General features: G+C 37.4%; 1 protein-coding gene across 7 annotated transcripts in view; it reads left to right on the top strand.

Annotated features, from left to right (window-relative positions):
- SH3KBP1 (SH3 domain containing kinase binding protein 1) overlaps nt 1-21373 on the top strand; it is a 201684-nt gene that overhangs the window by 120459 nt on the left and 59852 nt on the right. For 6 of the 7 annotated variants that reach the window (XR_003398469.1, XM_026849086.1, XM_026849077.1 and 3 more), the window contains one exon: nt 18902-18977. Coding sequence is in view for 6 of the 7 variants with exons in the window: in XM_026849086.1 (XP_026704887.1) it covers nt 18902-18977 (76 nt within the window). In the remaining variant the exon portion in view is untranslated. Of the gene's footprint in view, nt 1-4278; nt 4354-18901; nt 18978-21373 lie in introns of those variants that run through there. The other variant, XM_026849126.1, reaches the window with a different exon arrangement.

The following is a 21373-nucleotide window of genomic DNA, read 5'->3' as shown; positions in this document are numbered from 1 at the left end:
CGGTCATATCTTTGCCATATCTGTTCTATCAGTTCCTGCCTGGTTGCTTGTAGAAGACGTTTCCCCCCTTAATTTTCAGTTGTCATTTAAAAAGAAATCTTCAAGAGGTGCAAGTCAGAGGCTCCTCCTGGCGTTTTAAAACCGGCTAATGGTGTGCCCAAGCTCCAACAGCACTGCCCAGCAGCACCCATGGTGCATGGCCAGCACTGGCTGCAGGTGCTGCACGCATCGGTCTGTGCTTGCCTCCATATCGTACAGCTGGCTGCTAATTACTTTCCCCTTGGATGCTGTTAGAGGTGCTTGCTCCCCTAACAGAAATGTTGAAGCCAATGTTCGAAATACTGAGATAATGAAAAAATAGATGTGAGCAGACTCACCTGGTACTGAATACGTACGCAATTAAAAATGCTTGCTGGCAGAGAGCATGTGATACAAGTATCAAGTGTGTGTAGGGCTTAACACTTGAAAACACAGATTTCTGGCATTCATTTATTCGGAGACAGCCATCAGCGATGGCAGCGGTGGTGGCAAGCATCAGCAGTGTGCCAAACTCTTTAGAAAAAAGGGGAAGCACTCAGCTATTCAAGCAGAATTTGTGTTTTGTTTTCAAGTTGCTGTCTCATATAGTCTGGAATCCCTGCCCTTACCTTTATTCACATGCCATCTTGTGAGGAAAGCTACAGGGGAAAAGAACCCTGACCCCTTCTGCAGTTGTTATGAGAGCAGGCTGCCTCTGGCAGGGGCTCACTCCTCACTGGTGTAACTTTCCATTCCTTCAGTTCAGTGTGGAAACAGGATTTACGTGTTTCTTGCAAAAAATTATGCAAAAAAATAGCACACGTTTGCAAATGCTGGCTGATGTTTATGGGGCGCTGTGGATGTTATAAGCTATATGGCATATTGTTATCCTTTCTGGAGTAACTAATTCACAACTATAAGAAGAAAGGGTAGGGAAAATATGGCTGGCTTGTGGAAGGAGAGACAGTCAAAAAGCAGCATGCCCCTTTTCGGGAGGCTGGGTCAAAGCAAGATCTGTTACTAAGGAAATAGAATGGGAAATGGAAAATTAAGCTTGAAGGGAGGAACAAATGTGATAACCTTGGCTGGCAGCAAGTCTCTGCTGAGTCACTGAACTGTGCTACGTAAGCGAAGCATGACTCCTGATCTATATACTTCCTGCCCTTCCCTGCTATCCTATTAGATATTTGTGCTTTTGTGTTTTCTCACTTTGATTTGTAAAATGTTCAAGCTGCCTGAAGAGAGTATTGGTGACACAGTTCAGCTTCTACATGAGTCTGAACTAGCAGGTTTTGGTGGAGAGGTTACCCCCACAATGGTTTGTGCTGCTTGTGACATTTTTTAGGTTTGTGTTTTTAATAAAGACTCTTGATAAATGCAAGATAGTTGTTTGTGCCACAAGACTACGTGTGTGTTGGTAGTCTTTATTCAGAAAAGATTTGTCTGTATGAAGGAAACACATCAAGCATATGCATGAAAACCATTTTCAACTTATGTTCCTGACTTGAGCTACTTGAAAAACATCTAAAAACAGAAGCGGAGTGGTGTAAGAAGCATTGATAGTACCAGAAATTACTCCTAAAAGTAACGTGGAAAATCTGGTCTGATCTCCTGGGGGAAAGCACTGGGGTTCTGCCAGAATGAGTACTCTTGGAAGAGTGTTTTCTGGGAGGGAATACTCCTGATTTTTCAGTCATGGTTTTGATTAGGAAACTAGGATGCTTCAGTCTGAAAAACAGGATGTGTAGGTTTAAGCTAATGCAATTATATTTCAGAATAGGGACAGAATAGAAGTATGTATGTTGTAAATTGCTGTGGATCAGCTGATGACTGTTTGCTAAGCACAGTAAATCTCTGAATGTAGGTTGAGTCTGTATCATTACCAAGCCTTATACCCCCACAATTTTAAAAGAAGAATTGTTAAAAAACCCAAAATGCAGTACCTTAATAGTTTAAAATAAAGCTGATTTCCTGAGTGCAATAAAGCTGATTTCCTGAGTGCAAGACATACTTGATGGAGACATAAACTGAATTTGTAGGAAAGATTTGTCTCCTATTTCAATTTCATTGTGGAGAAAATGCTTCAGAAAGTAACAGTACTGACATGCAAACTAGCTTTTTGCTGTCTGATGAGCTTTGAGAGAATTGGTTCATGAATTATGACAATATAGTATGTCTAACAATAGCAGTAAAATCTACCTAAGTAAAATCTAATTGATATAAATTGATATAAGAAGATTTAAATTAGTGTGTTCAAGACTTTTTAAATTAGTGTGTTCAAGACTTTAGGAATAAACAGTTTTATAAACTGTGTCTTAGTGTTTCTAAATGCAGTGATTTTTTTTTTTTCTTGCCCCACTTGGATTTTGTTAGATGATGTAACTTTGATTTTTAGTTGCTGCATCTGACTTGTTAAGTTTTTTAAACTTTGAAAATATTATAAAAATTGTAATGAGATGACATTTGATATTCTTAGCACACATGAACTTTGAAAGTTAAAAAGAACAAATACTGTTATGCAAAAAAAATAAAATAACCCATCTGACTTTGGAAATGACATAAATAACTTTAATGCTGAGATACTAAAAAGATTAATGAACATAAACCAAACTGTATATAACCTGTAAACTACCAAGAGTAATATTTATACATTCATCCTTTGTTTATCATCTATTTAGCTTCATTAGTTTGTGGAATTTTTCTGATTTTTTTAAATCTTCCATAATCAGGGATTATTTTTAAAAGAGTCATACCTGATTGTAGTATTTATACATTTATATACGCTCAAATATTGTATAAATTATAAATGTGTTACATATTATTCTTCTCTCTTAAAATAAGTATCAATAATTGTGTGTTTTCTGGAACTGATAGTGATGTACTGTAATGTAAGTTTAAAATAATTTGTGTTTGGAAAGAGCAGAAATAAGAAGGTTGCTGGCTCACTTAGGCCTTCAGACTTTGCTCTGAATCACTCCTGAACCTGTTCTGCAGCATGGTGCAGGCACGGAGAGAGCAGAGATGTTGCTTTTTCTGTGAGCCATCATTTCTGGCTCATTTCCATTCTTTAAAATGTACTGATGTTTTTTTCTGGAATCTGTACTTGCAGTGATAGTCCTACTCAGAGATTTGCTTTCAGTATAAGGCCAAAGGGGACCTCAGAGGTCATCTAATGCAAGCCTCTTGACTGGATTAGGACCAAATATATATAAATAGTCCCTGGGGTTGGCTGTTTTTTAAAAAAAAAGCATCCAGTAAAGAAAATTGTGTATCCTCCCTATGTTCTTGTATTTCACTGTTGTAGCAGAAAATATATTGTCATATCCTGGCTCTGCAAGTTAAGCTTTTTCTTGTTCATTTTTGTAGGAACAGAATGTTGAACAATTCATTGTTCTCCCCTTTGAAATCTACATACCATCTAAGTTTATCATGTCCTTCCTTGCGCTGGTTCTCAAAACTAGAGAGAAACTTTTTTTTTTCTTTTACCTTTTTAATGTATGAGTTCAGAAGCTTTTTTCTTGTTTCATAATTGTGTTGGCACTCCCATGAGAATGTCTCTGTAGAGAATAGGCTGTGTGTGTATAGGGAATGTGTTGAGTGTGTATAAGTATGTCCTGTTTGGATGCGTTTGTGTGTCTGAATAGTATATAAGGTCAGATGGAAGTGAGATTGTATAGTGTCTTGTGGCTCGCTTAAATATAAATCTTTAATTTCTCCCAAATTATCTGAGAAGCCCATTATTTCCTGCTCTTTTTCAATAATTTTAAAGTTGTGAGGAGGTAGTGTTAAGAATTTGTGAGATTTTCATGGAACTGACTATCATCTTAATGATGTTTCAATTTCTTGATCATATTCCTTTAAAAAGCAAAAGCCAAAACAAAGGTATAAATGACATGAAATGTCAGCTTTTTGTTTGTTTGGGTGTTTTTTGACAGAGAGACCAATACATTCAGAATTTGTCATAAGCTTACTTCCCTGTAGTGTTATTTGCCAGGCTTTCTGTCCGCGCTGTTCACAGAAAGGCTGTACTGTACATCCTCGCTCACATTTCCTAGCGGCCGGTCCCAAGAAGCCAGGAGAGACTAGGCTGGCTTGGGAAAGGAGGAGAAACTTCTTGTTGTAAGTGAGCAGAGGTAGGAAGAGCTCCAGATTTCCTGTGAAATAAACAAGTGGAACCTTTGTTTCCCCGGGATGGCCCGGAGTGTGAGTCAGTGTCAGGGCTGGGCTCCCGCGCTCGCTGAGCTGAGCTCATGCAGGGAAGGGGCAGGACTCCAGCGCTCTTCTTGGACACTTTGAGCTGCTGAAAGGCAGCTTGGCTTCACAATGGGAGAGGAGGTATTTCTTTTACAATTAGTTGGGTTTTTTTTTCTGTGGCTGTTTAAAACTGTATCGTAATATATATTTGGCAGAGCACAGGGTTCGACTGCAGGGTTCTTTGGTTCTTCTGCACACTTTGTAGATGCTGGGTAGGTAAAAAGGAATGAAGGAAAAAGAGTGCTGGCGATTCTGAAGTCCATTTCTGCTATAGAGGACCATATTAGAATAGGGGGTTACTTTCATGTGAAAACATATTCTGTCCTGGCTCTGCTTAACTTTTTTTCCTTTCAGAATGTTTGGCCATTAAACTTGCACAGATGTTTTTTATTTCTATATGATTTGGTTTCAATTTTCTTACTCTAAAGGATAATTTAACTTTACAGTTAGACAAGGCTAGCTACACAGTCTTTAGGATGTGTTGCTCTTTCAAATGTTTGCTTAGTAAACAAAAATTCACACACACCCCCACATTTTTTTTTTTTCCTTCCCAAATGCACTAAGAAATCTACACTTCTTCTTTTGGGCAGAAAAAAGAGGAGGGGCTTTACTAATTCCTCTTCTGAGTGAGGTGACATTTGGAGTCTTTTGTACAAATGAGGAAAACTTATATGAATGATTTTTGGAGAAAATTATATTGGGAAAATAAAATCTAAATGGAAATATTCTTTCCTTCAAGAAATGGCGAGGAAAACTGGAGTCAGCTGATGCTTGTAAAATTTTATAGAAAGCTGGATGGAGACACACCAAGTAAACTGTTTAATGATTCGCAGATACTTTGGGGACTTTTAGTAGAAAAATGTAAATTTATCTCAACTTCGGCTTTTCACAGCTGAAGTCAGTGAGCTCTGTGCAGAAATGAAGCTACAAGTTTTCTGAGTTGTTTTTTCTCTTAAAATGTGCCCTGTGTATTTCTTTTTTTTCTGCCTTAAAAAAAGAAAAGAGGAAGAAGGAAAGGAGTAGTGCAAAAGGATTGTAGACCAGCCAGGCACTTGGTGGGATAAAAAATCTGTAGGCCAATTTCTACATTGCCTTTTTTAACTCCTTGTTGCATGTGTTTCTATAGGAGGTCAGTGGCATTTTGTGTTTCTAAAATAGTTTTAAATACTATTGACGTGAGCTTATATTATTAAGTTAGTTCACTAAGTGCTTCTTAAAAACTTCCTAATAAAAGCCAAGGAGGAGGAAAGGGACTTAGCTTCTGGGGAGGAAGTCCTGATGCAACAGTAACTGGTAGCTAAGTACGAGCTGCTGGTGCCTGCTTTCTGCTGGGCGCTGGGCTACTTGCCACACACTGGCCACCCAAAGAGCAGTAGACCAGCATATGTACAGCTGACACTTTCTTCTCCAGCAGTCTCTGTACCTAAAGCACTTGTTTAAATGAAAAGCTGAAACACATGATATTAGTCATTTTCCATTTGTGTTTTGAGTTTCAGAGCTTCATTCAAAGGAAAAGAGATGCAATTCCAGTCAGCTGAAAGAGAACTGGATGGGGGAAAAAAAAGCTAATGCAGTTTGCTTTGTCACTTGTTGCTCTGCAATTTTCCCTGTAAGCGTTTAAATAAAAATATTTCCTTGTTTTGCCTCAGTAACTTCTGTCTTGATTTCAGTGATACAAGGTGGGGAAAACAAAACCACCAAAAAAAAAAAAAAATCTGGGGTGAAAAAAAAAGAAATATAATACCAAAGTGGAAGAAATATTTGCTTCAAGCAGTAAGTCTGGGACTATCTGCATGACAGTATGGGTTTAGTCTTTGTTTTAAATCATTGAATTTAGAAAATACAACTAAACAGCTACTTGGCAGTTTGTTGTCAGCATTATAACTTCCACCAACGAGGAAAGAAATATCATTGCCACTTTAAAAAGGAAGATATTAAAGAAGGCCATTCCGTGTTTATTGTTTTCCTAGATTTTTTTTTTTTTTTTTGAGAGAGAGAGAGATGAAAGTAGCTGCACTGCTTTCCTTACTGCTGCAAAAGGAAGTGGAAATCCATGTAGTGGTTGTAAGGTTCATTAATTTTTGTACAAGAGACAGGTTTCATAACAGCAGTTTCTAAACTGGATGGTACAATCTGGATCATGCTAGTTACTGGCTGCAATCTAGACAGGCACAGTTCTCCTGGGAGAGTAGGAAGGAATTTCATTCACTCAGTGCAAACTGACTTAAGGATTCTTCCTAGATGAGATAGAAATTAATTGTGTATTGCACCTGCAAATGGTAAAATTCCTGGCAAGAGGTGCAAGGGGACATGATCCTTTACATTTGTGTGAGCCACAGTCAGTAAAAGGGGAAAATAAAGCGGTGAAGAAAGAAGACTTACCTGCTCAAAAAAATACTTTCATTACAAAAGCACATACTAGCATTGCAAATCTGCAGCTTGAGGAAGAAAAATGAGCTTGGTCGTACAGTTCATTTTGATGTACATGCTTTCAGTGCTTTGAAATGAGGCAGTTGGGAGCGTGCTGTGTGGGTTTAATTCTGCATTAGCTTTTTTTTTAAATTTAATTTGCTAAACTGTTTTTACTAGACAGTGATTCTGATATGTCTTGCTCTGTTTGTTTCAGTAGCAGGTACCCAATCTAAACTCTTACATTCACTTTCTCACCATTAACCTTTCTAGAAGGCAGATTTTTAGTTAATTAATGGTTTGAAATGGACAGCCTGACAGCATCAAATGTCAGGATTCCAAATTTTACAGAAATAAGAATGTTATAAAGTGTATAAGTTAAGATACATAGGTTTCTCTCCTGCACATCAAGTATATTGGTCGAAAAAAGCTCTTCCACTCCCCTCCCTGCCCATAATTTGAAATTTTAAGAACTTCTCAAAATACCAAATTACAAAGCTAAAGCTTTGTACTCATCTGCTGATAGAACAGATTTAACTGTGGAGAATAGTGATATAAAATGCAAAATGTGCACTATTCTGCTCTCCAAGCTACCAGAGTTTTGATGAAAGTGATGTTTCACTGTTAATATTCATACGTGTATTTGTTCCTACCTCCTTTTCCATCTAAGCAGTTAAAACAAAGATTTTGCATTGCATATTTTACCTACTTATTTCTTTGACCGTTGTTTGAGATAGCACATATTTCTCTGGTGACTTGCATAATGCTAATGAAGATATTCTTCATCTGTGGTCTGTAGACTGCTGGTGGTCTGCTGAACACCTGGTAGTTGTAGTGCCTGGATAGCTGGATTGGACATTTGGTGCTGGCTCAGGTCATTTCTTAATGGAGCTCAACAGCTGGAAACAAGAACTAAAGTAATTTTCCATTTAAGCAGTTTTGAAATCGCTGAAGAAATGTTTTGTAACTGTAAATGGGAAGTTAGAAATCTGTGAAAGTCTCTCTAATTATATGTCTTCCCCACTATGAAGGTTTGAGACTCTCCTTTTAATGCAAAAATCTAAATCACATGAATGTGGAGGATAGAAACAGTTATAGCATAGCATAAACATCAGTATCATCGCTGAACAGGCAGTGTGTATTCATCCACTGAAATACGGTGTGGCTGAAGACACCCTAAACCTGTAGGACGTTCTCAAAGAGACAGTTAAAACCTTTTCAGACTGCTTCACAGTCACATTTATTCAGGAGGTTGGGAGTTGTTACAAGTGCTTTGCTGATAGTGTTGTGGAAGATGTAGTCCATCTTACTGGTCAGAAAAAGGTTGAGATGGCTAAACAGGAAATGCAGATATCTATTTCTGTACTGTGGGTTTGTCTTTTTCATTATAGTAGCTAACTGGCAATCAAGTGTTTGCTTTTTATAATCTTGTAGACTCATAGTGGGTTTCTCTGTTTCTGTGGGAACTACGAAAGATAGCCCAAGAAAGCAGATATACCTGCCATAAAACATTTTCTCCATTGAAATTTTTGTAGTGTAGCATTTTTGTAGTGGCTTACAAATCAGAGGATTTAAATTAATGTGTAAGAGTTACTGCTTTATAATTTTGAGGAATTTTCTATTTTCCCCACATATATCTTTGTTCTTTCTATGGTTTTGTTTCCCTTGTGAAATCAGGCAGTCATGTTTTCATTGCACTTTAACATGTTAGGATGTGTATCTCCTGTGAAAGAGTTTCACTCAGCTGGATCACATGCTGTGGGAAGGAGTTACCTCCCTTTGTTTTGAATGTGGTACCTGCTAATTTAATCTGATAGCCCTTAATTTTTATTACTGGAAGAGATAATGAGTTGGTCCTCCCTAACTACCTTCTTGAAGTCCTTCCCGATTTTTATAGACTCCTGTTAAATCACCTGTATTTTTTTTTTTTTTTTTCCAGGATGAGGAAGCAGTTCCCTAGGTTTGATCATTCTTGGTGACTTTCTGTCTTTTCCAGTTCCTTTAGGGTCTGAGGTGGGTTATGTGTGAGAGGGAAAGGAGGTGAGAATGGCACACAATCATCTAGGTGTTAGTTGAATCTATACAGGATTTTGATAGCACTTTCCATTGCTCTTTATTCCTTTTCAAAGTATTAACAGCTATGTGTTTCAAAATCCATAATTTCTATCTAAAGATAGCAGTTTTCGTCCACATGTCTGATTTTACTTCCTCTGAACTCAATTTCTATCTTTCCTCCTTTCTGGATCAACTTGTGGAAAACAAGAGCCTTGATCTAGATTCCTGTGGGACTCCACTGGTCACCATGATGAAATCCGGCCTTTTGTTTCCTGCCTTTTAATCAGTTACTTATCCAAGTTAATCTTTTTAATAAAAGAACAGTAAATTCTTTTCAATCTGTATCTCAGTTTTAGTTTTCAGTGAGCACTTAGGTCACAATTTCAATCTTCTTCAAGAGTCAGGACCAGCAAATTCTTTGTTTGTGCGTTTTAATGAAAATTGCTGTGATTTGGCCATGCAAAGTGGAAAAGATCATACTGGATTTGCATTAAGACAGCATTGTATTGCTATAACACCGGTATTTATGGTTAGATAGCTGGGTTTATACAGATAGATACAAAGATAGATACAAAGATAGATAGATAGATAGATACATACATACATACATACATACATACATACATAAATAGATACATACATGCATATAGGTAGATGGACACATATAAATAGATACATATAGGTAGATAAAGGTAGTTCTAGAGAAAGATTAGTTGGCTGCTGTTCTGGCAGGTTGTATGCATGGACTACACAACATATTTAAAAATAGCTATCATGCGATTCTTTTGACTGAATTTAGATGTCTGTGATTTTGCTAGTTACTCAAGGTTTTTCCACAGTCTGTAGACTAAAAGACATTATTAGGACATGACTCTTCTTATCCCAAAGGAGAAGTCCAGATCAATTGCATGCTAAGAGGCCTGTTTATCTCCAGTGACAGAAGTGAAGCCTGCAGTGACTAACCCATAGGTACACATCTGGCTCATAGATTATGTTTAATTGAAACAAACTCTATCTTGAATAACTATTTCAGAATGACATCATATTGTCATTTTACACCTCCAGGACAAATCCAACTGAATGCCGTTGTACTAAGAAGTATAACCAGATCACATGTAAAATGTGATAGACACATGTAATTATAACACAGCAGAAGTGAGGGTCTGTATGAAAACCTACATTTTAAGATTTCCTAGATTTTGACTGGCTAAGTAAGGAATGTGCTTAATATCATTTAAATAATAAGTAATTGTGAATAACATATTAAATAGATAAAATTTTATTAATGCAAGGTAAAAACAATAATATAAGTTTAATTGCAGCATCTTGTGCTTTCTCCTAAAAAACCACACACCCAGAAAATCTACCAAAGAACTTATTTAGTACTCTGATCTTTGTTTCTTACTTATTCTTCCTTTTTCTTTTAAATAACTTTTCCCAGAAAAACAAAATAAAACATTTAATTGTTGTTATCAAATAAAATGTGAAGGAGTAACAAACTCTGAGCCATCAAGGAATGTGGACATACATTGATAAAATCATCCTGGTCTTCCTTTCTCCCTCCCCTTTCTGCTGTATGTAATCCTTCACAGTGGTATGCCAAAGATAGTACAGGCTTGCCATATTGTCTTTATTTTGCCTTGAACATTCAGAACTACATCAATCACTCCTTTTCTGTCCTGTTAAGTGATTTTATAAGTCTTCTCCATAAGTGATTTCCAAATACTTTTAAGTAAAGCACCAGTATCTTCTGTCGTTAACTATTTCAGAAGTTAACAGTTATTTTGAAAAATAAAACAGTTTTTAATCAAAGCAAATGCTTTCAGAATTCAAAGCACTTGTTCTTAGGCTTGATGTAGTTTAAGCAGTTTAACTGATGAGAAGCAGCAATTTGCTTCTTTTGTCAACTGTGAAAAAGAAGTACATCCGAAGAATAAGCATCTATGATGAATCAGAAAACAAAGCCCCAGCAAAATGATGTTTTGTTCTAAAATTTCCCATCTTTGGGGACCTCTGTACTGTTTCCTTTGCTCTGTTTACTTTCCTGCTTGCTTGTCTGCTTGGATTCCAGTGCCGTGACAGATACAGCAGTTGTAAGATGCTCTGACATTCAGTACTCTATTTCTAGGGCACCAAGTGATCTGACTGTGGTGTAATTTAATCACAAGCTGTTTACCATTCTCTGGAATGAGAATTAGAGTATTGTAGTAGGATTTACACTGACATGCTATTTTTGTCCCCATTTTTTTTTTTTCTTTAGCATTCAGGCAGTAACTTTTATATTTGGTAAAAATATATCAGTTTCTGTGAGAACACTGGAAAACGTTTTTCCCCCTTTAGTTTTTCGGTAATTCCAAAAGCCTTTAACATTAAAGCAGAATATATTTTTTGACTACTTGAACATTGTTTTTCTCTGAAGCAGTGCTGGCATAGTAGCCAGCTCCCAGAGGACTGATGTTCATGAACAGTTACAGGTCTTCTACCTCCTCACTTTTGACTTCAGACAACTTGTCTGCTTTGTCTAAACTTGTTAATTGTGGTAAGAGTCATGCTGATGGATGAAATGTTAATTTTCAAGGAGCTCCAGTGCGATGAAGGCTTTGCTCTTTTGCCTTGTAGGACCAGGATTTTACTTGAAGGGACATCTTTTATTTAGAGTTTTGTTGGTTTTGCCTAGACAGAAAGAATTAAGGTGCCAGTGGTTCATATGCCTTTCTCAACATGTAAATACAGGGTTTTGCAACCTTGTTGTAGAAGAGTAAAACCTTTCACAGGTAAAATCTTTTTCAGAAGAAAAAAGGATTTATTTCTTTACAAAGATATGCTGTAATTTAGAAGGCCTATGTTCATCCAAGTCCAAAAGGCATCTAGTGTAGACATCAGTTGGAAAAAACTGCACTTGTCTGCTGCAATATGGACTAAGTGTGAAAATGTGTTTTTTTCATGCTGTCTAGTAGAAGGTAATATAGCTTGACTATGTGCAAAGAAACTATAATATGAAATTTTAAAATATTTTAATTGCTTTGTCATCTGCATTCTGTTAAGTATTTTCCAGACATCCCAGTAAAAAAAGTTTTGTGGGCGTGTGCCACATCTGATCCTGTGATCAGGGTGCCCATTCTCTATGGAAGCATCATCTGGTATATAGAGCTGAGTACTTGAGTGTTGTTTGTATTTTATCTTTTTAATGATGTAAAGGCCAGCACTACCACAACCTTTCCTTGGGTTGCCCTGAGCATGGTCAAAATGTGATATGCTGGGCCCAGGAATTATTAAAGCATGCGGTGAGATGCTCACCATGCGTTTCCGATGAGCTTAAGCTGGTATAAATGAGCACTGCAACTGAGAGTTGCACCTTACCCCTATGGCCATAAATTTTCCTGCCTCAGTTCTACCCAAATGTTTGTACAGCTGTTTAGTGAAGCAGATAACATGAATACTCTCTTTTGTTCTTCCTTCCCTTCTGCAATACTTTTTATCATGGATCAATTCCCTCCTTTCCCCTGGCAGATATGCTAATGTCACGGCAGAGGGGAGGAGTGGTGTCAGGAATCCAAAGCCAAGGGTGCTCCTTGGGCACATTTGGTTGGGTGGATTTGGGCAGTGAGTGGCTATTCCCTTTCTCTTGCTTACAGCAAGGGAATTGTGAGAATCCAGTTATGAGATGTCCTGTCTCTGCTTGTACTCAGAGTAAACTAGGAGCAGGAGAATAAAAAGGATTTTGCTTGCCTGTGCTTGCGACAGACTGGTTGTAGTTGAGGACTTGATGAACACTTGTTTCCTGTCCCATTCATTTACCTAACCTAGTTTTAAGGAAATTGCCCTGCTTTGTGGCAAGAATGTCCTCATAAATTATGTCAGTAGAAATGCATGCAGCTTGGGCAACTGGGGCTCTCTATATTAGCTGGGCTTGCACTGGGCAGATGTACCTACCTCGTTGGTATTAAAGAATATTAATAATTGTAGTTCAAGTGCATATAGATTTCTACCAAAGGATAGCTGGGGAGAAGGTAGGTACAGAGAAAGAAGCTATTTTAGATGACTAAGGCAAATGCTCAGGTGGGTGCTTAATCATACTTTCCCTAAAGAATTTTTGTTTTCTTTTTAAAGGTTACTCAGAATTTCCATTACCCTCTTTGAAGTGCCATGTGGTGATCCTTTAGGAAAAGTGTTAACTCTGTCCTTTTGGGAAACCCCAGGATAGCAATACTTGATCATGCTGTCACAGAAAGTACTTTATGTGGAGTTGAATGTTGGTATCATGGGAAAAACTGAAATCCTGGACATTTCTCTTATTTTGTATCTGACAGAGTAAAGACATTTTGACATCAGAAAGCCTTTGGGGTTTTTATATTTGGGCTCTTCCAATTATTTTTTTAATTTAAGGTAGACCAGGTAGGATGGATAAAGGAGATGACGATAATCCTTAAGCATTTGAAACATATTAGAAAAAAATAAATTAAATTGGCTCCCCCCCTCATAACACAAGCATTATACATAATGAGAAGCTTGTTTATGCTTCCGTTAATCCAGAGCTGGAAGAATCCGGTGACCATTTCTACTTCTTTGTGAAAAAATGTTCTGTTTCAAAATGGACCGTCAAAAATACATTAAAGTATACAGCTTGTGTGTTGTCACTAATAGTGGCCTTGGATTTGCATGTAAATTTATAGATTAAAAAAATTTCATGCATATAAACAACATTCAAAAATACTATTTGAATGGTAAAAGGGAGTACTGTGATCAAAGAAACATGTCATGGTTTTTCCCCTGACTTAATCATTGAGGTTTTCTAAAATTCTAAATGTCCTCAAGATACATAACTGTCTTTTCCTCCCCTGTATAAAACAGTGCATATTGTTATATTTTCACTATTCAAACTGACAAAGGATGTTAAAATTTAAGACATTAGTGTTTCTGCTCATACAGCCCATTTTTATGACATCTTTAATGTCTGATATATTCCTTAAGAATATCTTCATGGAGTTACATTTCAGTAACAGTTCCAAAATATTTTATCTAGGGTAAAGACCTCAATACACTTTCCAGAATAAATACTAATGCTGAGTAAATATTTTTTCCTTATTCCTCTAAATGAACTGTTGCTTCGAGAAGCCTATTATTTGTTAACAGAGAGTCAAATAAGTGTGTTCCTTTAATGCAGAGAAGGGTAACAAAATCTTCTCTATGAACCTAGCTGGTGTACAAGTGACAATTCAATTTGAATTTTCAGATTAAATGTTCTAGAGACACAAGACCTGAATAACAAAAGTAAATAGATGAGTCAGTTTTCAAGACCAACAGATAACCTTAAAATATCATGAAGGAGGGAACTTGATCACAGGTCTACTTTTCTTCCTCTGGCCAAGGTTGTATAATTGTAAGGAAAGGCTGTAGTGCCCTCAAGTGAGAAAAACTTACTTGTATACTGCCCATTACGTGCTCAGCTTCTCTTGTGGTGTTCTCTGCTGTTACAGGAATTGCAGGCGAGCCAAAATACATAAATGAAAGGAAATGAAACTGTTTAGATTGTACCATGACCTCATTCACAGGACTTTGTGTGCCACCTCAACCACTTTTGTAATCACTGTTAATTCAGTATCAGAGGAAACTGGTCTGCAGTGATAGGGATTTGCAGTGTACCAAAATGCCATCTTCTGCTAACAGAACCTGTTATTTAATGCTAGACAATCCTTCTGTTGGCTTCATAAAACCAAGTGTTAATACTGGCAGGTTGCTGCTAAATCTGTCTCATCCCTCTGAGTATCTGTACACCAAATCATGGTCATTATTCATGCTTTTATCAGCCGTTTCTGCAGCAAGAGGGCACTTGATCCTCTTTCATCTTTAGGATTCGCTTGTCAGGCGATTAGGGGGATTTGTGTCTGACAGCTAAATAATCTAATTATACTCGCCTTGCAGAAATAGTATGATCAAAATCAAGTGGACACAAGTTATGTTCTCTTGTGTGTTGGGAGTCAGCCTAGGCTTGGAGTCAGCAAATATGAACTCTGTTTCCACCACGTGTTTCTTGTTTGACAGGACTAAGCAAGTCAGATATCTGCAGAGTAATGTAAGTGGAATAAAGCTGACTGCCACCATCTAGAAATGAGATTTATGGTAATCCGCATACTGGAGGAGTATAAAGGAAAACTAAAATGGTACTGTTCAGGAGTGTCTCTGAACCACCAGGCTAGAGATGCAAAAGCAGGGAGGAATGTGCTACCCTTTTTGCTGGTGCTGAAACCATTTTGCAGCCAAGAATTCAAGATATACAGGGCCAGAGAGAAAATGCAGAATTTCCCTTGTCTTTGCACCCTGGCAATTAGTACAGTGGTGGGAGGGTGTTATTATGGGTGTTATGGTTCATGCTGCAGCAACACTTTATTGCAAACATTATTGACAGAATGATAGAGTTAGGTAAATGAAGAGAGAGGGTTTATGCTGGGAGATGTCAGGAGATGCTGACAGGTTGAGGATCCTACTATTGGATTAGGAGTGTCTAAATTCCCCAAAAGTCTTCAAGTTCTAAATGTTGGTTTCTGCCTGTGTCCCAAAGGGGTAAGATCTGCTTGCCTCTTGGGAATATTGAGCCTGATAGGTAGGAATGAATTGGGTAAAAGACTAATGTGAAAGCAGCAGCATAGATCAATGTGTCTAGAAGAGCTTAGAGGTCTTTTTTTTTCTGAATTGACCTTCTTATGTAAAGGAAGAACAGAGGAGAATTATATTAAAATATTCAGTTCATCCCAACTAGAGTGTTTGCTCCTATGTTTCCCTTTTTAGAAGAAAAGGTTTTGATAAATTATGCTGGCCTTAACTGGAGAAGAGACCAAAATATGCTATAGTAACTGATCCCTTAGAAGAAAAGTCTATGTTATGGAGATGTGTGTTGGATCAGCAGGAATTTAAGTTGGGCTTACTTGGTTCTCCTAGCTACTAGTAAACTTGGTAGATATTTGACCTGCATGGGAGTATGAGTGATGTAGAACAGTTGGAAAGTCAGAAGGAAAGATTCTGGCTTATATGGGAGGAGATGTGTCTGTCTCCCATTTCTCTTGTCAGAAAAATTGGTAACCGTGATAATATTACTTGATCTGGGACTCCCATCACACAGATCTTAGCTGTACTTGAGGTTTTATCCCATTAAAGCAGAACAATCAGACTTAACAGATCATAGAGGTCTCGTAGAGGGAGCAGTTTCTTACATGTTTGCTAATGAACAAATGGGTATTATATTACATTTCATGGAGCTGTTTTCAGAAAGTAGTAACAAATGTTTTCCATGCATATGTATGAATCAGTGTAGACCAATTGTAAACGTAAATCATAATTTGAAAAAAAAAAAATTCCTTTAGTATCATTTACAGGAAGAGTAAAACATCTTGGCAGTGCAGGTCCACCTGAAACCGGACTTGCATGGTTATCCTTTTATTTTTTTTCTTTTTTCCTGTCAGTGGTGCTTGTGTCACCCCTATAAATTCTTGAGTGCAATCCCCTTAAAATTAAAGAATACCAGTTCTACTTTCCTTCGCCTGTCCCTGTCCCACAACAAATTCAGGGGTCTCTCCTCACTGGAGAGGGTTCTGCATAAACCTCATTTAAATTGTTTGAATTATGACTTTCTGTATCCTTCTAGTAGATATAGACATTCCTTCCGCTCCTTATCACCGAATTCTGGGACAACTTTGCTTGTTCCACAATAAATGATCTTTGGATCTTGTAGGTCACTGTGATCTTTCAGCACATTTCATGTGCTACACCAAATTTTGCACTGATCTTCTTCTATCCATAGATCTCAAGCTATTTTTGTATGTGCAAAAAGAGTCATGTCTTCAGCCACTTTGCTCCCTGGGCTTTTTACCTTCTCTTCTGAACAAACTGCGACTCATGCAAAGACTGCTTTCCAACGTGTCTCCTAGCTCCCAACAAAAGAACAGCCTTGTTTGGATGGTGTTCTTTTTTCTGTTCACAAGGAGTCAGTTGGTTCCCCATGCTGATTTATCACTTGCATGGGCATTCCTTCTGAATGAGCAGATGAATGAATGTTTTCAAGCATTGCACTTGCATCTGCTTCTATAAATCAAGAAATTACATTGCAGCATGCCCTTCCCACTGCGATGCACTAGTTTCTTCCTCTTTGCCCATGACTCTTTTGCTGTGATTTTTAGCTTGTTAAATGTTAGCTTCTTGTGGGTTTATCTGGGTTTTGGTTTCATGGCATGGGATCAAAGTTTCATACATGATAAAGCAGTTACCAAATGTTTTCCTTTAATTCATTGTTCTTGAATAACAATTTCATCTTTTAAAAAATTAAAAACTCCCCTAAATTAAAGTTTTTGGATATTCCTTTAGTAAGCATTTCTTTCTGGGTTAGATAGCAGTGCAGTTTAGAGTACATGCTTTCATCATTTTCCAAGCCATTTTATGAAGCAGAACTGTGAATAAAGGTTTGATCATGAATGAGCATGTACTGAGATGTACAGCTGTCCTGAACTGTTCTGTTTGCCTTTGAACCAAAAACTGTCTTCTTGGTCTTGCTTTCATCTTGAAGGCATTCTGTGCTTTTATCTGTATAAATGCCCGGTAGCTTCAAATTCTTCTTTATATCTTTTCTAGTACAATTTTTATTGCTTTCTAGCTAGACCTGAGAATCAGCTCTTCATCATCATCCTTCTTGACTTTAAGCTTCTTCAGCACAACCAAGTCATGCTTTTTTCGTCATTTTTTCCTCTGCTGATTTGCAGGAGTCCATCATCTCCTGTTTTTCTGTTACCTCTCTGATCACTGCTTCAGATAATGCTTCTCATCTCGCATTCCCACCTCAGAAAAGAAGTTGGGAGGTTCTGTAGAGTTTTGTTGTTGATCTCTCTTCTGCAGCAGTTTGCAAGCTCTGGATTGTAGGTAGAGTTGCAAGCTCATCAGAAGGTCATTTGTTTCTGCTGCCACCTACAAGTTAAGTTGGAAGAGGACACTTTTGGGGATTGCAGTTCATAGTTTATCTTACTCGTCAACATAGATTCGATGACTGTCTCATACGCAACTCAAAACTACCTCTCTTCCAGAGATGCTCTTTTTGCCAACCTAAAATCGCTGTGTATGTATTTTACTCTTCTTCTTAGGTAAATTTTGACACAATGTACAAAATGACTAATATGGAGCTTTTCATACTCTATACACCTTGAATTTTTTCAAGTACTTGAAGCATGGTACTCCTATTGCTTCATTTATTTTTCTCATGGTCCCCAAGAGGTCCTCAGTGCCTTCAAGACTAAATCTTAGCTGTCTTTTCTCTTAGCTTTTACTCAGAAGGTCACTGGAGTATGAAGGAAATTCTGTGGTGTGTATGCAGACCTTATCAGAAAAGGATGTTGAACTACAGCTAGGGCTTTTAAGTACTCATATCTGTATAAACAAGTATTTATTACACTTACGTTCTCAACTACACATGGATGGGATTTTAAAGCTAGACAGCTTTTTTTATAGGGAGAAGAGCCGAGTGAGAGAGGGGATAGCATGCATATAGTAATTGGTGAAGATACATAAAGGTGAAAATGACCAATTTTATTTTATTTTGTTAGGGGCAGATAATATTTGTTTATTGTTCTTTCAGCTTACCTGTCTGACACTGATTATTGTATTACTCCTCTGTAAATTAGTTATTTTTGCTCAAAATAAATAAAAATGGGAATCATTTGAGGAGACATTGTCAACTTAAAAATCACACTCAATCTAGAATGACTTAAGTGAATGCTCCTTGTATGGACAGTAGTCAAGGGGTTTTTTTCTCCCACTCTTCTTTCCATTTTACTTTTGGTACTGAATATCACCTTTCCTTAGGTAATTTCTTAACATACTTAGTCCACCAGTGAAACTTCTGTGAATCTTCCCTGAAACTGTGTTAAGAGGATATTGTTTAAAAATGTTAGTAAATATTTTTTTAAAGGGAAAATTTGAGGATCATATTTTACGATTTCTTTATCATTTAAAAAAGAAGCTGACACCCCACCCACCCCCCCACCCCCCGAAACCTAATTTGCCTCTGTTTCTTTACTGTCCTTTTTCTACTCCTCTAATTTGTATTTCTGTTGCAGTTTTTTATGTTGTCCAACTTTTAACTGAACATGCAAATTTTAAAGGAGAATAATTATTTTTTTTTTTTCAGAGTGTTGGGAAGAAATTACCTCCAGCCACAGCAACTCAGGAGACAACAAAAATAGAAGTGGACAGCAGAACAAAAAGTAGGTTTCATAGTATTTTCTTCTTTGCACTTTGTGCTATTAAGACTCTTAAACAAGCTGAACACTTTTCTTTGGTTTTGGCTAGAAGAGTGTCCTTTATATATGAAAAGCGAGGATGCAGATAAATATATTTAGGATAAACTTTGAGGAGGTGATATATAGATAGAACGCTTTGTTTCACAGAATCCTCTAAGTTATTTTTGCTCTGATAATCCTACCTTGAGTTTTCTGCCACCAAAAATCAAATTAAATTACATGCTCAACTTTCAGCCTTGAGGGTACTTTGGAATTAATCAAGGTTGAATAAAATCCAACTTCAGGCTGTAACTTGTAGGTAGGTCATAGAAAAATATCCCTGGTTGCGAGTGTCCTTGCTTTTTACCTCTTCTTTCTTTATGTAGCAGAAATAATCGGTGTGGGTGGTATACTTTGTATGGGAAATGAGCAGTGTCCAAGAACTTCAGTTCTGTTTTCATCACTTCAATGCTTAGGAAACAAAAAGCAATAATTAAATCTTCTAGGCAGGTCTCAGGGCTGTTTTAGGGAGGCATATGTAACTAGCTTACCAAGTAACTTACGTATATATTCCCTGTCATCTTTTGATTTTATTTATATCAAGTTACAACTAAATGTTATGGATTTTGGTAGAAAAGAATATGAAGGGAGAGAACATAGCCATACCTTAGAAAATAAATTGAGTATCATATGAAGTGTTGAGTTTTAAGTCGTGTACAGTCCTTCTCCTTCCCTGATGTGTTTATCCTTTTAGTTAGCAGATAACATTTTGTCTCATAACTGAAACACTTGCAGACATAGGAGGGCAATCATCTGGAGCATCAGAACAGGGGTTGAGAGAAGTGTATGGTTACGACCTGGTTTACCACATGTTTTCAGCTCCAAGTTGCAAAAGCAGCTTAAAACAACTTTTAGTGAGTTACTGTCCATTAGGCGAACCACACTAATTGACTTGCTGTGTCCTCTTATCTTGTTCCCCTTGTGGCACCAGGCTAAGTAAGTACTGCAAGAACAAAATTGCCCTGAGGAGATGAGAACTTGAAACACTGAACAAATGAGCAAACTGATAATGTAGAGCAGGGCTCCTGAACCAGCATGTTTTGGAATTACCTTTCCCAACCTGCAGCTTGAGTAGGTTAAGCTGACCTGAGCGTACAGGTGCCATTAGAAGGGGTGGTCCTATGGGCTTTCCTACCTGCAGCACTAACCCTCATGTGATAAGCCAGCCTGGGAGACAGGTGCCTCTTTCCACATCAGCTCATACTTCTGACAGCTGAAGCTGATCACTATATCGCTTCCCAGCATACTGGGGTTTCATATATCACCACTTAGAAATTAATGTGGAAACCTTCTGAACGATGATTAGAGAACTGTACCTTCTACAGTGACACATTGAGCTCAAGTTGGCACAGAGACACTTCTCCATCAATGCTTTTGGGCTCTGGTTGGTTCTTCTTTCACCTATTTACTGTTTCCCTCAGACATGCCTTTTTGGTCAGAAAATCCCTCTTGTTCTATTGCTATCTATTTTCACCATGGTTGTGTGCAAACATCATTCAACATCCCTTTTGCCAGAACTGGTGAGAAGGGTGGTCTACTTATTTGTGCAGCATTTTTGCATGTTCTATGAATTTTACCTAAACTTTACTATTTAAGACATTTTACCTTTCCTGGAATCTCTGGGGCCTCAGTAGAATTTTTAGCATCCCTGTTCTTGCTTGGGAAAGAGAAGCATATGTGTAGGATGGTCTGATATAATGTAATTATATATAATTGTTTTAGCCTCAAATAGTATCATAGGAGATATTTTTCAAGCAGGTGAAGTTGTCCTTCATTTAAATTGAAAAACCTTTCAGTGAAAATGAAACATCCTTTAGTCTGGTTTGGTTTTTTGATACAGCAAAGGAATAATTTTTTCATAATACAGTTAATGTCTGATAGTCACATGTGAGGAGTATAATCAGTCTGGCATAGGACTATGTTCTATCTAGTATTTGTGATGTCTCCAAAATTTAATTTTTCCTTTCTCCTAAAAACTTACCACAAATAATCTTGAAAAAGCACTGACTCCAGGAAATTTTGCAGTCTCAGAAAACTGGTGAATGTTCTAATTGCAGTGTTCAGCATAAAAGTATAGTTTCACCTTGGACCTCAGCTACTTTCACTTTTGCATGGGATGGTAGTGTCCCAGTTTTCCTTGAAGTCTTTAATTGCTGAGCAAAACAGATACTGTGCCATTATCCAAATAAGTGTCAAGAAACAGAAAAATCCATAGATTAAGCCCAGTATGAAGAGGGGGCTTTTGGATATATGATGTAGATTCCCTTGGGATTACTGCTGAAGATGTATGCTGCAAGCAAGAGAGAGATTACATTGGTAGA

The sequence above is a fragment of the Athene cunicularia genome, assembly GCF_003259725.1.
Source record: "Athene cunicularia isolate RWA chromosome 1 unlocalized genomic scaffold, athCun1 chr1_part1, whole genome shotgun sequence".
Taxonomy (NCBI): Eukaryota; Metazoa; Chordata; class Aves; order Strigiformes; family Strigidae; genus Athene; species Athene cunicularia.
The sequence above is the reverse complement of the archived record's forward strand: the minus strand, read 5'-3'. Positions and strand labels throughout refer to the sequence as shown.